The sequence below is a fragment of the Urocitellus parryii genome, chromosome 15 (assembly GCF_045843805.1).
Source record: "Urocitellus parryii isolate mUroPar1 chromosome 15, mUroPar1.hap1, whole genome shotgun sequence".
Taxonomy (NCBI): domain Eukaryota; kingdom Metazoa; phylum Chordata; class Mammalia; order Rodentia; family Sciuridae; genus Urocitellus; species Urocitellus parryii.
In genome coordinates, this window is record NC_135545.1 from 6,421,973 (window position 1) to 6,443,100 (window position 21,128).

The 21,128-nt window shown below is 57.9% G+C and overlaps 1 protein-coding gene across 1 annotated transcript in view; it reads left to right on the plus strand.

Moving 5' to 3' along the window:
* The first annotated feature begins 7,274 nt into the window (after positions 1-7,274).
* Positions 7,275-21,128, plus strand: part of Lrrc4b (leucine rich repeat containing 4B) — a 32,749-nt gene continuing 18,895 nt past the window's right edge. The window contains exons 1-2 of the mRNA XM_026406377.2: positions 7,275-7,365; positions 20,628-20,959. Coding sequence (XP_026262162.1) covers positions 20,663-20,959 — 297 coding nt within the window. The 5' untranslated portion in view covers positions 7,275-7,365; positions 20,628-20,662. The remainder of the gene's footprint in view (positions 7,366-20,627; positions 20,960-21,128) is intronic.

Below are 21,128 nucleotides of genomic sequence, written 5' to 3' on the forward strand. Positions count from 1 at the left end.
TGAGGATGGAGAAGCAGCCCTGAGGTGGCAGTAGGGCGTCATTGTGGCCTAGACAGGGCAGCTGGGTGAGGAGATGGGGCCAGAACCCCAGCTGGTATCTGAGGAAAGATCAGGACCTGAGGAAGGGGAGGCCACGAGTCTTGGAGAAGCTTCATGGGAAGACAAGAGGACAGGTGTCAGAGAAGGGCGTGGTTACCTGAAGATGTGAGATGCCAGGCCAATCTTAAATGCTGATGGAGAGAGGGAGAGGGTATACAGGAGGGGACAGGGAGAATTGCAGGTGACAACCTGCCCTAAATGTTACTTCTCTCAGCTGAATCCCCCTCAAATATTTATGGAAGGTGTCAAATGTATAGACAGTTGAAAAAATTTAATGAGCATCCATACACCCACCATTGAGATTCAATCATTGTTACTATTCCAAATGCTGAATTACTTGAAAGTAAGTTGCAGATGTAAATGCTTCATCAGGAATCTTCCAGGAATAGTCTCCTACATAGCTACAATGCCATATCATGCCACAGCTAAGCACATTAATTCCCCAAGCCTTCCAAGAAAGTCCAATTTACATTGTCCTGATCACCCAGAACTATATTGAAGGGCTCTTAAAAATTCAAGCAAGGTCTGGGGTTGTGGTTCAGTGGCACAGCACTTGCCTCACACATGTGAGGCACTGGGTTCGATCCTCAGCATCACACAAAAATAAATAAAACAAAATAAAGATATTTAAAAATATATTTTTTTAAATATTTATTTTTTAGTTCTTGGCAGACACAATATCTTTTTTTGTATGTGGTGCTGAGGATGGAACCCGGGCCACACGCATGCCAGGTGAGCGCACTACCGCTTGAGCCACATCCCCAGCCCCTTTAAAAATATTTTTAAAAATTCAAGAAAAGTTCATAACTGCAGGCAGCTGCTGAAAGAACGACTGGACAAGACTCCATGGAGAAAATACCCGTTTATTGAGGAACAGCTTTGCACATTTATAGGGGGGGGGGGACGGTTCAACAGAGCAGGGTATTGGCACGGAGAGCTTTCTGATTGGTGGGTAAGGATCATGAGGGTCAGCAGGGCTCACCATTGGGCGGCTCTTCCCGCAGCTGACTCCGGGCATGAGGAAGTTAGTACTGGAAGAGAAGCACGGTGGGCGCCATCTTTGGAGCCAGGGCGACTCCCAACAGCTGCTATCTGCTTAGTCTCTCTTAATAAGTAGCCACTCCAAACTTTTTTCTCCCTCTTGATTCTTTTTGAAGAGACTAGGCTGGTGGTTGTTCTTCAAGGATGTCCCGCCTTCTGGTTTCCTGGTTGTTCTTCATAGTGTCTTTTAACTTGTTCCTCTATCCTATTTCCTGTAAGATGAAAATTAGCTTTGGTACAGAGATGTTCTTAATTCACAGTGCCTTTGGTGTCCTGGTAATTTCTTCATAGTGTCCCTAAGCAAAAAAAAAAAAAAAAAACCTAAATGGTTCCAACTTATCAGGCAGGGGGATCCTTACAAATTAAGATACAGTCGCATCCTACAACAGCACCAGTTGAAAAAGTAATGCATATAAGTTGAAAGAAAAAATATTTTATTTCATTCTTAAATGATACTGATTTCTTACTAATGGTGTCTGCACATGTGGGTGACCTTCAAGCTTCAGAATCAGATCAGACATCACCATGCTCATTTCCCGGTCCACAAACAGGAAGTGCTTGCTTTTTAATCACAAAACTACCAAAAGCCTCAGCTGCACAAAAATAATATCATCCCAGAAATGTCGCAAAAACAAATGTTGAAACTGTGACTACCCTGAGCTAGTAGGTCACGAGGGGTGGGATAGGTAGCAGGCCTCATGACTCTATTGAAAACATTAAATACCTCGTGACCTGTAAAGCACTGGAGCCAGCAAGTACCGCCTTTCTAAGAAGAAAGAAGGAAGAACTGTTCTCAACTGTTTGTGCCTACTCCAGTGTTCAGTAAAAGCTCTAACACTCCCATCCCAGCACTGCTGGACTCACCATTGGCTCTGCTAAAATTCCCTGTGATGCCTTGGCACACAGATGAGGAACTATGGGTCTTGATGCTTAATCCTAATGAAACATTATTGGCAAGAAGATTTTGCAAGTGATGCTGTGTGCCTTATATTGCATCACATCAGAAGGCACAGGATGGTGAGTTGGCCCGTTGTTCTGAGGCCAAGTTTCAACACTTGAAGTGACAACTCTCCATCCTTCCATTAAAGTATATTTTTTCCCTTATAACTTGGGCTCAATCTATAGGGCAAGACCAGGAGAATAACCTGGTGATTCCTGCAGGTATGAATTGGGGGGTTCCAACTGGTGTCAATCTGTCATTCTATCTATATGGGGTGCATATATAACATACATACACACACTTGTTACACACACGTTACCATTCATTATAGTCATCCCCCCGCCCTTTTTTTGGTACCAGGGATTGAATTTAGGGGCACTCGATCACTGAGCCACATCCTCAGCCCTATTTTGTATTTTATTTAGAGACAGGGTCTCACTGAGTTGCTTAGCACCTCGCCATCGCTGAGGCTGGCTTTGAACTCGCGATCTGCCTGTCTCAGCCTCCTGAACCTTGGAATTACAGGCGTGTGCCACTGCATTCAGCTTAGTCATTCTTTTTGATTCTCATATTGTCCCAACTTTGGCCAGCAGGAGCCCCTTCAACCTGGCTCCTGCATCCTTTTGATGTGACTCTATTTATTTTGGAGCGCTTCTTTGCCTTTTGGGCACAAAAGTTGTCCCATGCATACTTTGTACTAGCCCCACTCTAAACCTGCAAGCAGCCACTTTTATGAGCCTGTCTCACTGTTGTGGGGAATAACATCTGGAAGCCAAGAACAGGGCAGTCAGTACACATGCTCACATCAGCCCTGCTTTCAACCTCTGAGGAGAGCAGATGGTTTGAGCCCATCCCACCTACTAGGTAGCTCCTATGCCTGCCAGGGCTCTACTGACCGTTGCAGTTGCCCACTGCTGTGTAACACGTCACCCCACCTTCAGGAAATAGTCTTCAATACTGACTCAATGATGGTCTTGTGGGATGCAGGCTATAAAAACAAAGCCTACAACTCTTGTCAGTTGTTACCCAAGTCTCTTAATGGTTGGGGTTAGGGTTTGGATTAGAGGATTGTCTTAGTTTGTTCAGGCTACTATAATAAAACTGGTTTTTGTTTGTTTTTTAATAAACAATGGAAATTTCTTTCTCACAGTCTGGAAGCTGGAAGACCAAGATCAAAGCACAGAGATTTGGCCTCTGGTGAGTATCTATTCCTGAAAGGCGATGCCTTTTTGCTGTGTGCTCACGTGGCAGAAGGCACCAGCTAACAGCACTATAAAGTCAGTAACCCCATGCATGAGAGCTCTTCCCTGTGACTTCTCACCTCTGAAGTCCCCTCCTTTCAATACTATTGCATTGGTGATTAAATTTCAACATGTGATTTTGAGGGGAACACATGCAGACCACACAGAATAAAGGTCAGAACTGGGGATAAAAACTAGGCCTTGCTTAGTGACTGCAGTGTCACCCACCTTTCTAAAATTTTGTGCCTTCAGTGATAATCTTGTTAACTTCCTAGCTAAGATGAAGGTGTGTAGTAGCTGTGCAGAGTAAGTGTATGGAACATAATACATGAGCACCACATGGGTGGTGATTCTGCTGGCCATTGTTGCCATGAGTCCCCAGAGATTTTTTTCTGAGCAAACTGAACTACATTAAGTGAAAAGTTCATTTATTTTCCCAATTTATTTTTTTAATTTTAGTACCTCTGAGCTGTATCTCCAGCCTTTTTATTTTTTGTTTTTTTTTTTTTAATGCTGGCCTCGAACTTGTGATTCTCCTGCATCAGCCTCTGGAGTCACTGGTATTACACTATACCTGAACTCCATTTTCCCAAATTTTATTTATCACAGTTATAATAACTATAGATCACCCTGGTTAGGGTTCAGCAAGCAGTGAGTATGCTGAGTGGATTTTTTTTTTTATAGCCTTAAGCAAAGAAACCCCATCCCAAAGTAAATGTGCAATTTCCAGGTGTTTTTTTGAAATAGTGAGAACATCTTCGAGCCTTCGTTACTATGGAGGGACACTGCTTCTATCTCCTATCTAATGTGGTTTGTGGTACATCACAGTCTCCAACCCATGTTGAAAAATGGGATCTGGTTCAGGTCACCCAGCACGGTGGCCCCAGCTGGAAATTAGGGTTGGGCCTTCAGGTGAAATCAGGACACAGGATGGGCTAACCCTGGGCTCCATCCCATCTTTCCTGCTCCCCCTGTTTCTGGGTGTTCTTCTGCCACACTTGTCTTATTTTCTGCCCTCAAAAAGACCTACTTGCAGCCATCTCAGGGCTCTGTCTGGAGTGCTGACCCCTGGGCACTCTGCACACCACCTCCTTGTCATTCAGGCCTTGGTGCAGTGCCACCTCATCCAGGTGTCTTCCCTATTATTTTTTTGCATAGCTCATACACCTCTGAAGTTCTTCCTTGAGTTATCTTCTCGCCTCAAAGACAAGCTCAACAGGGGCAGGGATTTGCTGCTTCCTGTCCTTGAGCAGATTCCCCAACAGTGGCAAATTGTCCTCCTTCAGTAGAATAGACAGTCACCTTGTGAGCTAAGATTCAGACCCATGGACCACAAGGGCTCACTGGCCCACTTCCCTACTTCTCAAGAGCTCTGGCCTTTGGCCTGGGACCCTTTTGCAATGAAAGAGTTAAGACCGGACAACAGGGGCATCCAAAACCCTGCTTTGACCTGGCTCAGTGCCCACATCCTAGCAGTTGATCCATAATGTAAAGAATCCATGCCTACTTGAGAGATGCTCAACCCCACACCTGCCCAGAGCAGGTGGCAGGAAGCACCCACTGGCTGCTTGGCCATCTCTGTTCTGTCACCATTGTCATCAATGTCACCACTGATCCAGGGCCTGTGCTGGGGGAGGCCTGGGTTGCACACATACATTCCCTCATCCAGTCTTGTAAACCCAATTTTAGCGCTGCCCAGGTGCAGAAGGAACCCAGAGGCCCATAGCCCCACCTGCTGCTTTCTGGCCCTGGCCTGTTCCTCCTTTCCCTGGTTTCTCTCTTTCTGTCACCTTCGGGTCTCAGGTCCCCACCACCAGCACCATCACAACTGCTACTTCAGCACCCATAGGTGACCTCGCTTCTCCCTGGCTTGGGCTCGGGCTCACCACACACGCCTGCTTGGCCCAGTTTCCTTCCAGCCTCCCAGCCACCTTTCCCCAGAAGGCTGCACTTTGCTCCTGCTGTCTGCTGGCAGTGGGGCCACCTTCCCTCCCTGGGCTCTTGGGAGAAGGGTGAAGACGGAGGGTCAGTCTCTCTAGGATCCCAGCACTAAGAATAAGGAAGCTTCATCTTTTATTTCCTCTGTGTCTCAGGTTAGTAGCCAGGCTTTTTTGGGGAGGGGGGACAAGGAATAGGCAAAGATTCTGCCCTAATTTTAACATCTGGAAGATATTTAGTGTCTTGCCTAGACCCCTCTTGGCTCCCTTCTGGCTTTCTTTGCCCCTAATTCCTGATGCCCCCCCTTCCTTGGTGCCCCAGCTTCTGGTGGGAGGGGGTGCAGGGATCAGGGGGAGTAAATGAGAGAAGAAGGTGTCACCTCTGCCTTCTCCCTCCTCCCCTCTAGCTCTGAGGTGTGGCACCAGGTTCACACCTCTAAGTGTCCTGCTGCCCTGCTGTTAGCACCCAGGGAGGTGAGAGAGTGGGCAGGGGAAGCTGGAGGCCATGCCCCTGCCCCTCCAGGTGCTGCCACCTGACAGGTCTGGGCCAGGGGCCCAGCTCTTCTCCATCTCCCTTGGGGCTGCAGAGCCAAGGACTCTGGACTTCATTCCCACCCTTGCTCCTGACAGCCTCAGGGTCCAGGTCTGGAGCACAGTTCTCCATCCTCCTGCTACAGTTGGGCAAAGCGGGCACAGTAGGATTCCAGAAATGCCCTGCCCCTGCCCCTGCCCCCTGCTGTCCACTCCCCAGGCCCTCCCTCCTGTCCTGGGCCTCCACTGCTCTAGCTCCCAGCTGTCCTCCCACCCAAGGTCCTACCACCACCCCACTGGTCCTGCCTTCTACTTTCCTTCCTCTCATCTCTCTCCAGCTTGGTTCCTTCCTACCCTCTTTGTCCTGCCAGCTTCCCTCTGGCTCTCTGCGACAGCACTTACCCCAGCCCCATCCTTTTTCCTCCACCTGCCCCCTGCACCCAAGCCTGCCCCCCAACCCAATTCCCCCTGGAGCTTTGCCTCCTTCTTTTCCCCTGTCCTTCCCCGCCTCTCCCCTCCCTTCCTCTCCCTCCTTTCCTCCTCCTTCCCAGCCCTGGCCTGGTCCTGACCACTGCCCCAACCACTGCTCTCTCCTTCCCCCCCCCCGCCCTGCCCCCTCCCCTCTTTGACCCACTTCTACACCACCGGCCCTCCCCTCCTTCCATTGCCCCGTTCATCCCTCATCCCTGGGAGGTTTAGGAAGGTGATCGGGAGCCCAGGCTTCCTGGCTTCCTGACTTCCTTCTCCACCTGCTTCCCTCCCTCCTTTCTCTCCATCTCTTCCGGCCTCTCTCCTCTTCTCTTTCTTTCTCTCCCTCTTCTCTCCCCTTCTCCCTCCTCCCCTCTTTCCTCCACCTCCTCTCTCCCTTCTCTCCTTCCTTCTCCACCGCCACCCCCGCTCCCCTTCCTGCCCCTCGTCCTGCACCCCCTCTCCCCTTCTCCTAGTCCTCCTCCTCTCCCTCGCCGTCCTCTCCCTCCCTCCCCCTCCCCCTTCCTTCCCCTCTTCCCTCTCCCTCCCTCCTCTCTGCCCTCCCTCCTCTCCCCCTCCTCCCGTTCCCGGGCGCCTCGCTCCCTCCCTCCCGCCCGCCCTCCCGCTCCCCACCATCATCAGTATTCCGCTCCCGTCTCCGCCGCTCTCGGCTGCTCTCGGTCGCTGCCGCACCGTCCGAGGCGGGGGCCGGGGCCGGGGCCGGGGCCTGGGGGGGGTGGGTGGGGGGAGAGCGGCGCCCGCGGGCCGAGGAGGGAAGGAGGAAGGAAGGAAGGCTGCAAGGAAGGAAGCAAGGAAAGAAAGAAGGAAGGGAAGGAAGGCGAGAAGGAAGCCGCGCGGCGGGCCGGCGGGCGAGGGCACGGGCCGGGCGAGGAGGGCGGCGAGGCGGCGGAGAGGCCCGAAGCCCGCGGCAGCTGCGGAAGCCCCCTCCCCACGCAGGAGCCGGGGAGGGGGCGCGACCCCGGCCCGGCCGCAGCCCCGCCCCCCGCGCCTCCCGCAGCGGCCTCGCACCCCGATCCTGAGCCCCACTGGGGGGGTCCCCCCCACGGGCATGGCATGCTGCCTCTCGGAAGGAGCCCCTTTCCTCGCTGTGAGTAGCCTCCGAGGGGCACTGATTGGGGACGGGGGTGGGGGCATTCTCTAATGGGGGACCGTGGTCTTAGGCCTCCTCTGGGATGGGGGGACCGCAGAGGACAGTGGGCGGGGCCTGGTGGAAGCCGAAGCTGGAGGGGAAGACTGTTGGGTGGGGGTCCTTGGGCCACAAGTTCTGAGTTGGGGGGCCACTATTGCCCAGGGACGGCTGGGGGGTACGTCCCGCGGTCGCTGCGCACCCGGCCGTGGTGGAGGATGTCGGCTTAGGGTGGGGGTGCTCGCCGGGCGTAGGTCTGGGCCCCCCTTTCTGGGGCAGGAGTCCGGGTCTTTCTCCCCCCCCCCGTTGCCCCTCCCACCCTCCACACCGCTGCTGCTTGGGGGGGCATGCCAGTGATGGGGAGGGGGGAGAGGCGGGCACGGGGTTTCCTTGGTGACCGCGCCTGGCAGGAGCGGTTGCCGTAGCAACCAGAGAGAACCGGGGAGTTTGGGAAGTGAAAATGGGAAAGACGGAGGGGGTGACTGGGGAGTGAGACAATCCCCTCCCCAGGCTTCAGCCCTTCTCCCTCCCGGGTCACCCAACCCCTCCTAGTGGACAGTGGAGCCCCCTGCCCCTCCCTCTTCCCAGGACCCCCCTTTCTTGACCCCATTCTGCCTCAGTCCTCTATCCTCCACGCGTGTCTCTCTGGGACCACTGCCTCTCTCCCACCTTCCTTGGCCCTCTCCTCTTGGGGGACCTCCCCGTCCCCCATTCACTGCCTTCTCCCCAGTCTCCCCACCCTCACACCTGTTCTTCTAGGCCCTTCCCCTCGAGATCCTCTCACCCCATCTCGACCCTCTCCACCGGCCTCCTGTCCTTTGACCTCCTCCGGAGGTGATGCACCTTAGCCATCTCCTAGCCTCCCCCCCCCGCCCCGCCTCTGCCCAAGACCCCAGCCTCCTGCCTTCTGCAGAACACCCCAGCCTCTTTCTTCTCAGACCCAGCTCTTTCTGAGGCCTCCTTCTGTGAACCTCCTTCACTCAGAGACCCCTCTATGTTTGCCTCCACACCCTACAACGTCCCCCAATCCTGGGCCCCCTCCACAGATCCTGGGATGCTCCCCTCTGGAACCTCCTAGTTCCTCATCTTCCAACTTCCCATCAATCCCAGGGCCCTGAGGCCCAGGCTCTGTCTAGGGTTCCTCCCAGCTTATCGCAGCCGCTTCTGTGGGCTCCTCCTCTCAGTCCAGAGGACACACCAGTCTCTCTCCAGGGCTCCAAACCCCCATGCCGGAGGTGCCCCTGGCCCAGCGCCCTCTGCCCTCCTCTCCCCGGCCTCTCCTGGCACTCCCACCCCTGCTCTCCCGCCTGCGCCTACAGCCTCGGCCACTTTCTCTAGGGTGGGGAATTCCCCGGGGAGAGCCCAGCTGGGGGGAGGAGAAGCCGCCTTGGGGCTGCCCCTCGCCCCCTCCGCCCCTCCCCAGCTGGGAGCTGCAGTCGGCACCTCCCTCCGCAGCGCCCCATTGCTATGCGCCTCACATCCCAAGTCCGGGCCGCGCAGCCGCCAGACAGGAACTCGGCTCCAGTGGCAGCTGGGAGTAGCCAGAGTAGGCTTCCCTCCTGGTCCAGGCAGCCGGCAGCATCCTCTCCCCCCTTAAAACTGCCCCCAGGACCATGGCTAGGATCTGCGCCTCCTCTTCCTGTAGCATCTCCAGTCTCCTGCATTCTTCAAATCTGCCAGTCTCAGCTTCCTCTTCCCTGTCCCACCCTCCGCCTGCTCTTTCCTGGTCTTCTCTCATCCCAATCACCTCACTGTTGAAATGCACACGCAGAAAGGAGGAAGGGAGTGAAGGCCTAGAGGTGGGAGAGACGCTCAGGTTGGGAGGGAGAAGGGCCAGCCTCCCGCACAGACACAGACTAGGTGCATCACCATGGAATCAGACATACACAGTTACTCACTTGATTTCCAAAAGAAAGGGAGAGTCAGGGAGACACAGGAACACCACCATTCCCACACAGAGAGCAAGCAGAGCCATGGGGAGCCACAGACTCAGGGAGACTGGTGCAGACCACCATGCTGTGAGGAGCCAGAGAGCATGCCCCACCAGAGCAAGAGGGGACCCCACACCAGCCAGGGCTGAGGACAGGAGTGTGTGAGAAAGACAGGGGTGTGTATAGGCAGATGCCCACGTGCACATGCACATAGCCATTCACAGCAGCCTGAGGCCCAGATGTGAAATCAGTGGAATCACAGAGACCCTGTGACAAATGAGACTGTGGTGGCCAGAGTTAGCCAGGCCAGGGGAGAAGGGCAGCAGTCCCAGGCCCGGAATCTTGTGCACACAGGGCGACACACATTCCCTCCTACACAGACCTGAAGGAGAAGACAAAGGCAGAGGCGTTGCACACGGACACCATCCTCTGGTGGCCTCACAGACACAAATGAGAGGCATGGAGGTGGCCCTGAAACTCTGGAGATGTGGCCTCACATGCTGTTAGTGCCTTTGCAGAACCGCACACCATGACCACACCTGGAGCACAGCCTGGGGGGACGCTCAGTGAGTCCCAGCGCTCACCCTAATCCCACAGAGACAGGAGAAGGCTTCCAGCATCTGAGGGCTCCCCAAGACCTCCCCACTGTCCTATGGGACAGTGGGAGTAAGACCTCAATATCAGAGGGCCACTGACGAGGCTCAGCTTGGAGGCAGAGCCTGGGCTGCGCAGGCGCCAGCACTATAGGGGCCCACATGGAGCAGCAGATCTGCAGGCAGGGGTGCCTCCTCCTGAGAGCCTAGACCTCTTCTAGAGCCCCCACTCCAGTTTCCTGCTAGGTCCTCTCCTCCCCATGCTGGTCACCTGGCCTGCCTGCTGCTGGCAGCCCTCCTCCACACCCATCCCTCCTTACAGCCCCAGTGCCTCCCTCCTCAGCTGGGAGACCTGCCTCCTCCCCCTCTCCCTCCCCGCTGTGGCCTTCCCACCAGCCTGTCTACCCCACTGCTTCCCCAGGAGCCTGTGAACCACAGGTCCCATTTTCCCCTAGTGCTTTCAAAATGCTCAATTCATGGCCAACATCTTTTTAAAAAAATAGCGAGTTCGTGTGAAGATCTAGTTTGCCAGCTTCTGTTGAGAAGTTCTTACTCCTGGGTCCCAGGGGCTGTGCTCAGGTGCTTAGGGCCACTGTCCCTCCTCTCCTTCTACCTGCCTCATCATCGGTCTCACCTCCACATGGCTCAGAGTCAGCTGAGTTTTCACCCTGCTATTTTCTCTCTTCCTCTCGCTGGCTCTCTGTTTGCCCCATCACCCCTTCAACTCTCCTCCCCTTGCTTCCTTTGCCAGGGACTCTGTCTCCCCTCCTGTCCTCTATCCTCCTCCTCTAATAGTAAACCTCCCTCGTCTGGGCCTGTGTCCCTCATGCCAAGAGCAGGAAGAGTCCCTTATCTGGGCAGGCTGGTTCCTGAGTACCAGGTTCAGAGCACACTCTAGTTCTCCAGGGCCAGGGTCTGGTTGAAACTGCCAATCACTCTCCATGCCCTAGGGTCAGCCTTGCATGAAGCCATCACGGTGGTGGCAGCCTGTCCTCTACTGGCTGGGACAAGAGTGAACCACAGATCCCACATTCTGGTCTCCAGCGTGTCAGGTGGCAGACCAGGGGCAGGGCTGGGTTTCCCTATGTGATGGGGGCCAGCTGCACCTTTGGCCAGGGGCAGGAGAGAGTTGGGCCTGTCCTAGAGGACATGGGGCATGGTCCTTACAACAAGCGGCAGTTACAGGCCTGGGTCTCTGATCCAGGAGACGGAGGGCCTCGCTTGTCCCATCTCCAGGTCAGGGTGCAGACAACAGGTTCCCCTTGGTGTCATAATAGCACTCAGGTGCGTCACCTTGGTGGGGGAGGGAGCACATCTTATTTCCTCTCTGGCAGCTGCAGGAAACGCCATCATCTCTGGGTTTAGGGATGGACCTTCCACCTTTCTCTTCCCTTCCACCTTTCTCTTCCCTTCCTGGTCCCTGAGGCAGGGGTGGCTTTGCCAGACAGAGGGTGGCAGGAGAGTAAGAAGAGTGGCAAGATGCCCCTTGTTGCCTGGAAACCCACTTGTGACTGTTGTCATGGCAGGCAGAGGCAGAGGGGCTGCGCAGACCTGGGAGATGGGCTGGCAAAGACCCTGCAGTCAGGGCCAGACAGGAGGCCATCGTGGGAGATGGCCATGGGAATCTTGTGCACACAGGGCGACACACATTCCCAGTGGGCAGCTAAGAGTGAGAAGGGGTGGGGGTTCTGGTATCTGGTAGTATCTGGGGTCCTAGTGGAAGGCCACACAGGAAGAGAGCAAAGTGGCTCTGAGGACAGCACAGCAGCAACCTCAGAACCACAACCTGCCTCAACCCACAGCTGAGCTTAGACCCAGAGCTCTGTAACTATTCCAAACACTGGAACAAGACCCAAAAGCCGCACCAGCCCCAGCCCCACTGGGGAGGGAGCCCTGGGGAGGTGCAGGAGCTTCACCCTCCTTGTGCCTCGAACCCTCAGTGCAGAGCTGGAGGCAGCGATGGCAGCAGCTAACGTGTACTGACAGCTTACTGTAAGCCAGGCCCTGTGCTAAGACTCCTCCACCAATTCCTTTTGGGGACCCTGCAAGAGAGGCACAGTCACCTCCAGTGTGACAGGTGGGGGAGGGAACCTAGGCACAGAGGGGCAAGACCCATGCCCAAGATCACACAGCTAGAAGGGGCAGAACTGGGAGTTCAAACCCAAGCACCAGCCTCTTTTACAGACGGCCTCCTACTCTGAGGCCAGTTTACACAAGAGAAATTGAGGCACAGAGGTGAGACCAATCTGGTGCATTGGGCCCACCAGTTGGAAATTAGGATTGTTAATAAGTGATAACGACATTGCTGACAGCGGTAGATGGTAGGAGGTTGGACTTTTCAAAAGACATCAATAGTTGTGTACCTCAGGGGCTCACCTCCTCTGCAGAGAGAGTGAGGACACTGCTTCTGCTAGTGGAGCATGGCCCTTCCCAACATGGCACGTGTAGGGTCTTGTTCATGAGGAAGAGCAAAGACCTCAGACGTGATTCTGTGAGTGTCTACCGGCAGCCAGGTGGTTTGGATCTGGCCAGACACGACGGATTTGTATATGGGAGGAGCGGGGAGCGTCATGGAATGGGGAAAGATTTGTTCTTCTGATCCAGGAAGAATCAATGACAACTTTGAATGTAGCTGTCATTTAAGACCCTGGGCTGTACATGTGCCCTTGAATCCCCAGGGAGCTGGGTATCATCATCCTCAGGCTGCAAGATGGCGAGAGAGAGGGAAGGGGATATGAGAAGTGGAGAGTCAGAGTGTAACCCAGTTTCCCACCCAGCGCCCTTCCCACCTCCAGCCTGCCTCAGACAGGGACTTGATGGTCATGGAATAGTTTTGTCACCTGCGTTCCCTGTGCCGGGTGTTAAGTCCCTCTCCTCACAGACACTGGACCTTCCCCACTCACAGATGAGCTAAGGGGCCCTAGGGGTGATGTCTCTTTTCCAAAATTTTGTGACTAGTAATGGTGGCATTTGAGGCAGACCCAGCCTACCCTGAGTCAGACCCCTCCACAGAGCTGGGACAGGGAGGGGATGATCATTCTTCTTCCGAAAGTGGAATGTGAGTGCATGGTGACCCTGAGAGACCCCCAGCGTCCCACTTCTTGCTCGTGGCCAGCATCCCTGAGCATGGCAGAACCTTGGCCTGGCCGGAGCACCTGCTCAGAATCTGCCTGTCAGCAGTTCCAGGTGATCTGGACGCACGTCGGTACTGAGCGTCACTCCAGTTCCAGCTGCTGTCTACCCGCTGTTGCTCTCAATAGTGCCCTTTTAAAACATGAAACAGTTTTGCACAACCCTGAGAGAAACTCAGGGAGACCAGGGTTGGCTTGGATGGTGCCCCTGCAGGCTCCCCCTCACACCCCCGCCACAGCCTCAGCCGCGGACACCTTCAACACCCACCAGTGCAGGCCTGGTCCCAGTTCTCTCCCAGGTAGGTTCAGTCCAGGGTGTGGGCCACCCTTCCCCATCAGCATCCAGGGGCCTGAAAGCTCAGGCCTATCTAGTTGCGGGTGCCCCTGGATTCCAGGATAACTGGCCTGGCCACCATGTGCCCTTCTGTCAACTGGACTGCTGTGGCTCCTCCCTGTGTATTACTGGCTGGTCTGGATGCAGTCTGCGTCCACAGAGGCCAGCAGCCAGGCTCTTGGTGTCACTCTCAGTGATGTTGGGATTCTCGGGAGCTGTGATTTCCATGGCTTCTCTGAGAGTCCTAGGGCTCCTGCAAGACCCCTAGGCAGGGCCATGGGGCGGAATGGGCACTGTTTTGGGAATTCAGACCCAAGAGCTCCAAGCTGGACTGGAATCAGCCTCCCCAGGGGTTAGAACCACACTGCCTACCAGGTGGTCCCTAACACACATAACCACTGGCATTTACATCATCACACCATCACAGATCGCTCCTCAGTCACCTTTCTTCCCCACCTGCCAGACACCCCATCCTGTCTCACTGAGGACCCAGGCTGGCATGAGTCCCCTTGATATGCCCCATGCAGCCAGGCGTCTCCTGTCAGGGGAGCAGAGGGAGCCAGATAGGCAGAGGGGCACCTGTGTCACCTAGCCAGGGCCTGGACAGGCAGGAGGCAGGCTAGTATCACCCACCTGCTGCTGGCATGGAGGGCTCAGTTCCTGTGAGCAAGACGGGCCTAGGGCTGCTCCAGCCTCCTCTCCGTCCTGGCTTTAAGGATCTGACTCCAGGTCCTTAGAGCCTGGCTCCTCCCCTCCTTCACCCCTGTGCTTCCTGGTGTTCCGCCCCATCTTTCCTTCTTTCTCTCCTCTGCTGCCCTCCCCCCACCCCCGCCAGGGCCTCACCTTTCCCCTTTCCTTGACCAGGCTCCTTGCTGGCCTCCGGCTTCTCTGCTCGGAGGGGCAGCAGATGCTGCCCCTCCCTTTCACTGACCCCCACCCCAGGCCCAACGTGGTGAAGGAGGAAGGTGGCCCCAACCCCCATGGCTGCCATCTTCGTAAGTGAACTGGACTCCAAGGTGCATTCCAGGCTTCCACCATGTGCGCCCTCTCCGGGGCCTGGACAGCTCTCCCTCTGGATCCAGATTCCCCCAAGACACAGGTGCCAGCAGAGAGCTCACTCCTTCCTTCATTCAGCAAGTGTGGACGAGGCTCCAGGCGGCCAGGCGCTGCTCCAGGCCCTGGGCAAGCAGTGGGCACTCAGACCAAGCCCCTGCCCTCGGAGCCCTTCTAGTGGCGGACAGACAACAAGGTGCTGAGTGTCAGATAAGGAAGCAATGCAAGGGGTTGAGACTCAGGCTCAGAGAAACCTCTCTCTCGGCCAGGCAGAGAACAGACCAGGAGGCGCGGGAGCCACGTGGACCCAGGAGCACCTCTGAGCAGAGTCGGTGCAGGCAGAGACCCCCAGGAGGGAATGTGGATGGCCACGACCTCCTGCCCAAGCAAGTCACCTGCCCCCCAGCACCTGCCCCCAGGGCTGAGCGAGTCAGGAGCCTGCTGCCCAGTGCCGGGACTGGGTGGGCAGAGGCTCCCTGAGCCCCCACCCTGCTTCCTCTGCAGCAGCTCCAGGGGCCAGCCCCGTCCTCAGGGCTCTTGTCTCTCAAAACTTAGGGGATGCTCCATTCTTGGGCTGCACAGCTGCTTTTGTTTTGAAAGCATTCAGACTGACTCAGAAGGACAAGCCTGCTCTGGCCCTCCCTGCCCCCTCTGCCTTAGGCCCTCCTGGCCTTCCCACATGACAGGCTTCCCAGACTTTGATGCCTCTGCACCCTCCTGGCTGCAGGCTCCACTTCCATCCCAGTCGCTCACAGTTGGAAAGTTCTTCCTTAGCTCTAACCTCCATTCCTCGTGCTATGATGGCAATTTCCTATCTTTTCTCTCACCTTCTGAACTTACCCAGAAAAATGAGTGTGCCTGACAGGAATGCTTCCTGCCTCCCTTTTCTCCTCACCCCGCCTCCCCTGGGCTCCCGAGTTTCCGATCTGCCATCTGCCTAAATCCTCTCAGGCACAGTGCCCGAGATCTCTCAGAGCTTGGGTTGGGAAGGACTCGAAGCTGGTGCTGCCTTGCACCTCCCCTCCAGCGCCCGGGGCCTCCATGCCCTGCCTCCTGGCCTTGTCCCTGTGGCTGGTCCTTGTCACTGGCCCCTCCTGTGCCTCTGCCTGTGTGTGTCCCCGCCTCTGATGTCCCACTCTTCCTCTCCTGGGCCTCTGCCCTGCATCTCAGCCTATTCTCACACCAGAGATCTGGGTGGCTGGAGGCAGTGGTGGCTGGCCCGGCTCTGAGCCTGTACCCCTGTACCCCGTCTGTGGTGGGCACAGGCACTAGCCTCCCCAGGAGGGGAGCACAGCCCATGGCACCCAGCAGAAGCTTCCCTCACAGTGAGGGGAGTCAGGGCGCCTGGTGTGGGGCATCAGGCACAGGTGGCCCCTGTGCAGTGGCCTACGGGCAGCTCTTGCCCATCAGGCCTGTGGCCTGGCCTGCCCCGCCCTGCCACCACCTCCACAGGGACGACTGCTGCCTTCTCAACAAGCTTGTGGGCCTCTGGGCCCCCTGGCCTCTGATGAGGCCCACCTGGGCAGCCCCTTTCTAGCTCTGCTTGGCAAGTGGCTGGGCCTCTCTGGGCCCCGACTGCCCTATCTGTGAAAGGGGGATAGAAGCAGCCCATTGGCGCCTGGCCAGTGCCAGGAGTGTGGGGACACTACCATCTCTCGGTGGTGCTGGTTCTCGGGGAGCAGGTACCAGCCGCAGGCGTGCACAGGTGTGGCTTTGGCAGTGCTCCGAGCAGTGGTCAGTGCTGCCCCTCTGTGTGGGCCTCGGGGCTCTGCACACAGCCGCACAGGGCACAGCTCACACTCGCTTCCTCTGGGTTTGGGGCAGAGTTTCAGCTTTCCCCCAGGCCTGGGCGTTTAGTAGGATGCACAGAACTGTGCTGGGGACCTGGGGCAGCATGTGGGACCCGGCCAGCCAGCTGGGCAGCACCACAGCCAGGAGGGAAGCCAGGGACAAGCTGAAGGCTGTGCGTGGGAAGTGCCCCTCTGCCGAGCAGGCCACCCGGGGTGGGAGGGGACATTGGGGTTAGGGGACATCAGGGCTGGTGGGCCTGGGGTGTACAGCTCCAGGAATGTGTCCAGGTTTCCAGGCCTGGACATGGCCAGCCGGTGTCCCTGCCTGAGTGTGGGAGGGCATGTGGGGTCACTGGGGAGACTGGGACAACAGCACTGGTGGCATGTTCATCCACCCCTTCACCTTTTGTTGGCTGAGCCCCTGTCATAGGTCCTGGAACAAAGCAGATGCAGGTCCCACCCCAGGTTCCATTCAAGTGCATGGGAGTACAAGAGGTCAGATGGCAGCAAGCCTCATGCAGAAAAGTAACACAGGCTTCTGACAGTTCAGGTGCCATCTGATGTAGGAAAGCCTGGCCATGAGGGCCTCACTGACAAGGGGACTGAGGAGGCAGGGAGAGCCCTGTGGACTGCTGGGAGCAGTGTTGAGGTAGAGGGAAGAACAAGTGCAAGGGCCCTGCGGCCAGTGTGCACAGCCTGTCCAGGAAATAGTTAAGAGGCCAGAGTGGCTCTAGTCAGTGAGTGAGCAGGGACAAAGCAGGAGATGGGGTCGGAGGAGCAGTCTGTAGACCATGGAAAAGCCCTTGTCCTTACTGTGCATGAGCTGGGGGCCACGGGAGGGTACAGAGCAGAGAGGGGCAGGACCCGACTTGGATGATGACAGTACCCCTCTGGCTGCCTTTGGGGCCCAGACAAGGAGGGGCACAAGTAGGAGTGAGCGTCTGGGTCCAGGCCGGGAGCTGGCCTGCGGGTGGGGCTGAGAAGTGGTGGACTCTGCCAGGATGTAGAGCCCTTTATCCAGCATTGGCTCTTCTACCCTCCAGCTGCCCAGGAGGTGGTACTTTTATCATCCCTCTAGAAGCACAGGAAACTGTAACTCAGAAAAATGAAGTCATTGCCCTGAGGCCACACAGCAAATAAGCAGCGGCTTCAGGACTCAAACCCAGGCCCTGCCTCAGCCAGTGGCTCTGCCGCTGCTGCCGTCACCTCCTCAGCCCAGGGAGAGCGGCCTGCACCGGCATCTCCACCAATGTCTGGCACATAGTAGGGGCTTTGGGAATAGTTTTGGATGGCGATGGATAAATCAAGTGAATGGACTTGGCTGCCCTGCCCGTCTGCAGAAGGGTACCCGCAGGCAGGTGTCAGTCTGTGGCTGAGGTCCAGGGTGGGGGCAGTTGAAGAGGGGCTGGCCCCCCTTGGGTGGTGGTGACACCGGCCCAGGTTCACTGGCCTATCAGGATGGGGGTTGGAGTAAACGGCATGTGGTGTGCTTCGGGCCTGGGGAGTTCCAGGTACTGAGCTGGGTCAGGGATAGGGTGGTGCCCAAGCGGCAGGGGATCAGCGCGGCCCAGCCCAGCTTTGCCGCCATGAGGCCGTCTGAGTGCCACGAGGCTCCTCGGCTTGGCACAGTCCGAGCCCCCTCCCCTGGCAGCCCAGCCGTCAACCTTCCTCCCCCTCTTCCCGACCTTCCCGGCTGCCCAGAACCAATGGGTTAATTAGATAACGGAGCCTTTGATTAGCGGGGGAGGGGGAGGCCTCCTGGCAGCAGGGAGGGGGTGAGGAGGAGGAGGCCCTCCCCGAGCAGAGGCGAGGAGGAAGGAGGGAGGGGGCGGAGAGGAGGGACGAGGCACAGCTTGGCTCTGCACTGCCGTGTGACTAGAAATTGTAATCACGGAGAAAGAGGGAGAGACAGCCGGGAGAGAGACCAAGACAGACAGACAGACAGACCTCACTGAGCCTGGCTCCTGCTAGGAGAGGGCGCTGGGGTGCAGCCAGAGCCAGGGATAGATGGAGGAGAAAGAGAGGGGGCCCCGGCGGTCCCAGGGGGGCCGAGACAGTGACGGGGCAGCCTGAGGAGGGGGCCAGAGCCGGGAGGGGACCGAGCCGGGCAGGGAGCGGAGCCGAGCTGGGTCTGCGGGTGCAGAGGAAGGAGGCTGCGGTGGGGAGAGGAGCCGGGGCAGGAGCCGGGTGGAAGGAGACCAGGCTGTGAGCGGGGACGGGGCAGAGGACTGCTGCAGTGGCCAGGGACAGCCCTCCCCAGGGGCGGGAAGGGCGACAGGCCAAGGGGGGGGGCGCGGGGAGACCCAAGAAGCCCCTGCGCCCCCCCCAGCAGCACCTCGCAGGGAGCCCTGGAGAGCTGGGGAGGCAGCGCCCGGCCCGCTGGAGGCATGTGCAGGGGGGCCTGGGGCACAGAGAGGCCCAGCGGAAGCCAAGCCACCAGGGTGAGTGTCCCTCAGTCAGTGTTGGGGGGAGGGAGGCAAGGACAGAGATGGCGGAGGGCGAAGCAGAGGAGGGGAGGGAGGCTGAGCCTCTGCAGAAGCTGCCTTGGGGGGGATGCGGGCTGGCAGCGGGAGAGACGGGCGACAGATGCGGAGGTAGATGCGAGGCAGCGGCAGGCCCAGAGGACCTGGCGGGTACCGTGGGCTCCCACGGGCCTTGGGGGGCCCCCAGCCTCAAACCCTGGCCCTCCTGCACCGTGCCAGCCCCTTGGTGAGGAGGGTGTGGGTTGGGTCATTACCAGATCTTGGAAGGTGGGAACAATGGACCCAGGACAGGGAGCATGGGCCTCCCTGGTCACCTGCGGGAAACAAAGACCCTGCGCTCTCACACAGACGTGCTGGCTCAGACACACACACACACACACACACACACACACACACACGCACATGCACACAGTCCCGGGTAGGGTGGCCACGGGCACAGCCACCTCTCCCCTGGGCTCACTGCCTTGTCCAGCTCCTGCCTTCTCACGTGCACACACAGGCATTGTTATCCAGGGTAAATGGTTTTGGACGCTGCAGAAGGAGGCGTGGATGTGCTCCTGTGTGTGTGTGTGTGTGTGTGTGTGTGTGTGCCCGTGCGCGCACCTGCGTGTGCCAGGTGGCCCTGCGTCCCTAGATCTGAGGGTCCGCCTGTGAGGGCGTGCCCTGTCGTTGCTGTGTGAGTGGGTGGCGTTGTGGTGGCCTGCACCCGGCTCTGGTGGCTCTCGGGGGCTGTGTAGGGGCAGCTGGCTGCGTGGCTGCATTCGTATGTATCCGGAGACACTGAGTTGGAAGCCAGAGGGCAAGTCCCAGGGCTCCTGCACTGGCCACATCCATTCCCCTCCCAGTGACTTGGTCCTGTCTGCAAACTTGGCATCTGGACAGCTTCCTCCTGCCGATATTATGAGGCTGAGGGAACAGGGAGCAGTTTGGTGCATGGGCAGGCTGGCCCGTGCTTGGCGTGATACGGCTATTCCTGTCATCATTGTTATTGTCCTGTGAGCCCCTCCCTCATGGTCTTATGGAGATGAGGGGAGGGCAGATTGAGGAGGTATAGCAGGACTTCTCAGACGACCCAGCTCCCCTCCTGAAACTCAGGCGCAGAGTCCCCAGGTGGCTGTCCCCATGCCCACCGCTCCCAGCACTGTCCTGCGGCAGCTGCTGGCACAGGTCCCACAGACGCTCGCCTCAGCCTGGAGCACCTGCAATCTCAGGGCACAGGTGGGCTGCAGGGGCCTCCGGCTGTGCTGCCACCCCAGGCCCCACTGGAGCCTCCAGCCACCTCTCTCCAGCCCTCAGCCCCCACCTGTCCCCCCAGTCAGTGCGGTGGACACCTTCCCTCTCCCTCCAGTTCTGATCTGACCCAGGCCCCTGAGCTGCTGTGGGGTCAGGACCCGGGCAGGAGAGGGCCACCCAGGGGTGGGGTGGAGGTGTATGGGGGCGGCCACGTGGTTGCGAGGTTGCTTACATTCCTGCAAGGGGAGGTGAAGGGACAGAGAGAGGGGCCAGGACACACTGCCCAGGGGCCTGGCAGGTACCATGCTGGGAGCCAGGTCCTAACCCACACTGCGGGCTCGACCTCTCTCCACCTCTGCCCCAGGGTTGGGGTCGTTTTCCATCTCTACCTATGCAGTGACCTTTCTAAAACTTTCTGTTTTCCATTTACTGGCTGAGTAACCCTGGGTAAGCCCCTCCTCTCTCCCAGCCTCAGTTTTCCCTTCCTCAGAATGGGTGGAAAGCCTCCCCACATGGAAAGGAGGATGGTGCAGCTGCGGCCTGCCGCCAGCCTCTCTCCCGCCGCCTCTTTGTGCGGAGCCCTGGGAAGGGAGGTAGTGATGGAGCTGCCTGGGCGGTGGTGAGACCCAGGCCACCCTGTCCCTGACCGAATCTCTCCTGTCTTCCCTCTCGCAGCCCCCCAGCGGCCGCGCGGAGCATGAGCATTGAGGATGGCGTGTGCCCGCGGCTCCCAGTGCCCCCCGCTGCCGCCCGGTAGGATGTCCTGGCCCCACGGGGCACTGCTCTTCCTCTGGCTCTTCTCCCCACCCCTGGGGGCCGGCGGGGGCGGCGTGGCCATCACATCCGCTGCTGGAGGGGGCTCCCCACCGGCCACCTCCTGCCCCGCGGCCTGCTCCTGCAGCAACCAGGCCAGCAGGGTGATCTGCACGCGGAGAGAGCTGGCTGAGGTCCCGGCCAGCATCCCCGTCAACACGCGCTACCTGAACCTGCAGGAGAACGGCATCCAGGTGAGCCCGGCGGCCGCCGTCAGGCTGGGCGGTCGGGGAGGAGGCGCAGGTGGTGCTGGGGGAGGCGCAGTGGCCACAGCCCCTCTTCCCTCTGGTCAGTCTCGGCTTCCCTCACATCCGGGAGTCCGCACGCCCACCTCTGTGCCGGCGTGAGATGTCGTTTGCGTCC